The following is a 4,505-nucleotide window of genomic DNA, read 5'->3' on the forward strand; positions in this document are numbered from 1 at the left end:
TTCTTGGCTACTCGCTACCTAGCTTAATTTCTTTAATAAAAACTTTCTTGTTGTTCAAAAAAAATGTCAAACACAACATTCCGTCAACATTTTATATATTTTGTTAGCTTATTATAGAAAAGCTAAACTAAAAAAAAAAAGTTTTTAAGCTATTCAGTCAAAAGATAAAAAGTATTAATGGTTTAGTTATGATTTTAGAAGTTCAGTGACCAAATTATAATTAACCAAAAGTAATTTACCTTTTAAAAAAAAATTACTTTTATACTCTAAAATTTTAACTTTTTAGAGGATATGAACTACTGTGCAATCCGTATTTATAGGTTGTTATCTTGTTATTAAAAGGATAAATTAATGGATAATTTGTAAATTTAAACTTAGTCATACTACTATTTTTGGGAGACTAAGAAGTTATCCGATTAAAGTAGAACTAGATAGGCGCTTATAAATACATATTTCATTTCCATGCTGCGGTGAATTCATACATTATAATCATTCTCATCTTTTCTGAATCTTCTTCGTTTGGATTTCAAATATGGTGATGAGTAATGAGAGGATACGCACGATTGTTGGACTCATTGGTACGTATGTTTTCTTCGAATCTCCATATTTTCTTTTTTCCAATTAACTGTTCGATGGATGATTTCTTGGTGGACCGATTAATCGTTCCTATATATACGTTATATGTATTTGGAGCATTTTGATATAGATTTAGATTTTTTGCTGTTGTTTCTTAAAATGCATATGTTTATGTACGTAATTGGGTCAGAGTTTCAGAATTGTTCTGAAACCGACATTAAAAACGTATGTATTGAGATTTCATTAACTTTTGACGTTTTGATTTGTTTAAATAACTAGAAATAGTGTGTGAAATTCATATTATTTCATTACCTTTCTACGTTTTACTGGTTACATGCAGAGGTGAAAATGAATCGTGAATGAATTAGTCTTGGTAGGATAATTATTTTTTGATGCATGCATGAAATGAAATGAAATTTAATTTCTTTTATTGTTTCTTCCGTTTTATCAATCTGTTATAGTATATCTGGACGATCAACTTCCGTTGTTACTATATGATTCATCTGTTCAACTTCCCATTTCAAGTTTAGATTGCTGTTTCTTCTACATTATTCTCTTTGCTATATTTCAATGATGAGAATCATCACTAATTCGTTCATTACTTTCTCTTCAACAGGGAATGTCATCTCTTTTGGCCTGTTTATCTCTCCCTCGTAAATTCCTTTGCATTATGATTATACACCTCAACTTGTTGTTTGTTCTATCAATGCGATAATAATATAAATATAATCAAACTGATAAATATGACAGGCCTACGATATGGAGAATCTTCAAGAACAAATCAGTAGAAGAATTCTCACCAGACCCTTACATAGCTTGTGTCATGAACTGTTTGCTATGGATCTTCTATGGCTTACCTATCAATCATCCAGATAGCACTCTTGTCATCACCATTAACGCTACTGGTCTTGTATTGGAGCTCATCTATCTCAGCTCATTCATCGTTTATGGTAAAAATGCACATAGGGTACGTACTATGATCACTACTTCGCTACTTCTTCTTTCTAATTTTCATATCATAATAATATCTAGACTGCTTAATCTTCTCCTACAGAAAAAGATCTTTAGCTGGTTAGCTGCGGAGCTTGTTGTACTTGGTGCAATTGCAGGTTTCGATTTGGGATTCTTTCATACTCATGATAAGAGATCAACCTTCGTTGGGATTTTTTGTGTGGTGTTTGGTATCCTCATGTACACTTCCCCTCTAACTATCATGGTATGTTTTCATTTCTCTTTTGCATAAAATAGTAATTCAACATTTTTGATTGATTTCATTTATTTTGAAAAACCAACAGTGGAAAGTAATAACAACAAAGAGTGTCGAATACATGCCTTTCTATCTTTCATTAGCTGCCTTCTTGAACGGTTGTTGCTGGACGACTTATGCTCTTCTCAAATGGGATTGGTTCATTCTGGTAATTAATCTGTTAAATGTTTTCAATTAATGTTCTTCATCCAATAAATTAAAAAATAATCAAATCTTAAATGCTAAATTTTGTATTTTGAAATTACAGATTGCGAATGGTACTGGGGCTCTTTCTGGGTTTGCACAACTTATTTTATATGCATGTTTCTACCGAACAACTCCGAAGAAGAATAGCAAAAGGCCGGATTCTGAAGTACAAATGGCTTAAAAGGAGGACCATTCGTACCCTTTTGATATAATGTAAATTCAGATTTGGATTTTTAGGTTTTTGAAGGTACGTATGAGGGATTTTTTTTAATAGTTTGTTTAATTAGGTTTTTGAGATTCTCAATGTTTGAATTTTTGGTCGAATTTGAATTTACTTTTATCATTTGCTTGGTTTTTTTGATTGTTGATAACTTTTTTTTTTTCCTTCCATTATAGAGTTAATTAAATGGATAAACCTTTATTGGAACTCATCGCATATAAATTCTAATCTACTTTTTAAACTCTTCGTTAATTTATCCTATATGAGACTTAAAACTTCAATCTTAAATAAAAAGGATCTCGTTGGAGACGTAGGTGGATTTAGAAGTAATATAATAGGAGTAAGTTAGATTTGCTGTTCAAAATAATAATAATAATAATAAAAAGGGATCTCACCATACCATCCCCACTAGAAAGGTGTTGTGTTTTGTGTGGCGTGCAAGGCTCGGAAAGATCCTTAGCGCTTTGGAGTTAAGTAAAATGGGAGTTTATATTAATTCTCTGAACTGTCTGGTGTGTGGTAATAATACGGAATGCTCGAACTATTTACTCGTCTCCTGCCCGATGGCAGAACAAGTGATAAACATGGTTCTCAATTGGTGTGGCATGGTGATTAAACGCTTCAAATCTGTGAAGGAGATCGTGACATTTGCGTGCAAACATGAGCAAAATCGAAAGAAGCAAAAGGTGTTATGCAGTATCATCTTTGGTGCCTTATGGTGTATTTGGAGAGCCCGTAACAAATTGGTATTTAAAGGAGTCAAGACCTCGCCGGCGGCTATTGTTGATATAGCAAAATCTATGGTTTTTGTATGGTTGAAACACAGATCACCAAAGGGGAGTTTAGATTGGAAGTCTTGGATCTCTTCCCCCCTTAATTGCTTGTAAATATTTTCTATTTCCTGTTCCTGTACTCCTTGTTACCACTAGTTACTTGCTAGTGGTAACTTTATAATATATTTGCCGGTTCAAAAAAAAAAGAGATAGGTTTGCCATAAAATCGTTCATGGGTAATTATTTATGAGAGATTTCCGACTGACTTTTCCATTCAAAATACGGATGACCGACTGAATGTGATTGACCAAGTTTGACTGTATTTTCGGATAGATTACGATGGGTTGTATTTCCCGATAAATTCGATTTGACCACTTTTCCAACGAACTGTTTTGCTATAGATTTTCGACGGACTATTTTAGTTTTTAGTGACATGATATTTCTATCACTAATCCATCATTAAAATGAATTTTTTAAAGTAAACAAATCATGCTAGAAACATGTGTTTGATGACTAATGAATCCATGAGAATTTTACGTTCATTTATATATATAAGTCATTGGTCATGGTTAGGTTTGCAAACCATACTTCGAATTATGTCTATTTTGATTTTGATGGAACTTTGGATTCTCAAACCCCCGATCCTTGATGAAATCCAAATAAGCTATGAAATTTTTTGTTCATGTATGATGCTAGAAACACATGGTTAATCACCACTAAATCATTACTTCATCCACCACTGAATCATTACTTCATCATAGAAGTTTTAGATTCCATCTCCATGGATGACATGGTTATTTAAATCACATGCAACAAAAATTAAATAGGGTTTCGACTGAAAGACCTTGCACTACAACGGTTGGACTCAAACAAGAGCTACGCAATAGAGCCAAATCAAGCATTCTAAAACTATTTCATCCTTGTGGAATGTAACCTAACGTATTCGCTTAACACTTAGCTAATATCAGTATAGGTTTCACATAGTAAAAAACAAACAACATTCGAGCAACTAATCGATCATGCAACAAGGAATCATAAAGATCAGGAAATTCTAACATACAATTCCTAAAAGATCCTTAGCCTACACGCTATCACGTATCTCTAACAACTCACATAGCAAGCATAAAAGGCATCTCTCTTACGCAGGCATTCTAGCATGAAATACTAAGCAAATCCTTATTTTGAACTTTTATAATGCATATCATATTACACCACATATAACACATCAACATATATGGGTAGTGTAAAAACTTTTCAGAAAACTTTTTTATAAATGAAATCCTTTAGTCCTCAGTTTGAGTTCAGACGCACCTAGTGCTAGGCTGAATCCCTCAAACCAAGGTTGTGATGCCAACTTGTAACATCCCAAAAAAATAGAGTAATTTTTTTCATTATAAAACCAACTCATTTTCATACAGAATAAAATATGTTTAATACACGAGTTCAAATCCTAAAACCAATTATCAGAGTAATAAATAAAATT

At 32.5% G+C, this 4,505-nt stretch overlaps 1 protein-coding gene across 1 annotated transcript; it reads left to right on the forward strand.

Moving 5' to 3' along the window:
* Window positions 1-402: 402 nt before the first annotated feature.
* LOC145103712 (bidirectional sugar transporter SWEET6a-like) lies at window positions 403-2,283 on the forward strand. Its single transcript, XM_079040995.1, has 6 exons — window positions 403-578; window positions 1,193-1,229; window positions 1,327-1,543; window positions 1,631-1,792; window positions 1,872-1,991; window positions 2,091-2,283. Exons 1-6 carry the CDS (start codon window positions 533-535, stop codon window positions 2,208-2,210), a joined length of 702 nt encoding a protein of 233 aa, XP_078897121.1. The 5' UTR covers window positions 403-532; the 3' UTR covers window positions 2,211-2,283.
* The last annotated feature ends 2,222 nt before the right edge of the window (window positions 2,284-4,505 follow it).

This window comes from Lactuca virosa, chromosome 4, assembly GCF_052849685.1.
Source record: "Lactuca virosa cultivar CGN04683 chromosome 4, Lactuca_virosa_CGN04683_v6, whole genome shotgun sequence".
Classification (NCBI taxonomy): Eukaryota; Viridiplantae; Streptophyta; class Magnoliopsida; order Asterales; family Asteraceae; genus Lactuca; species Lactuca virosa.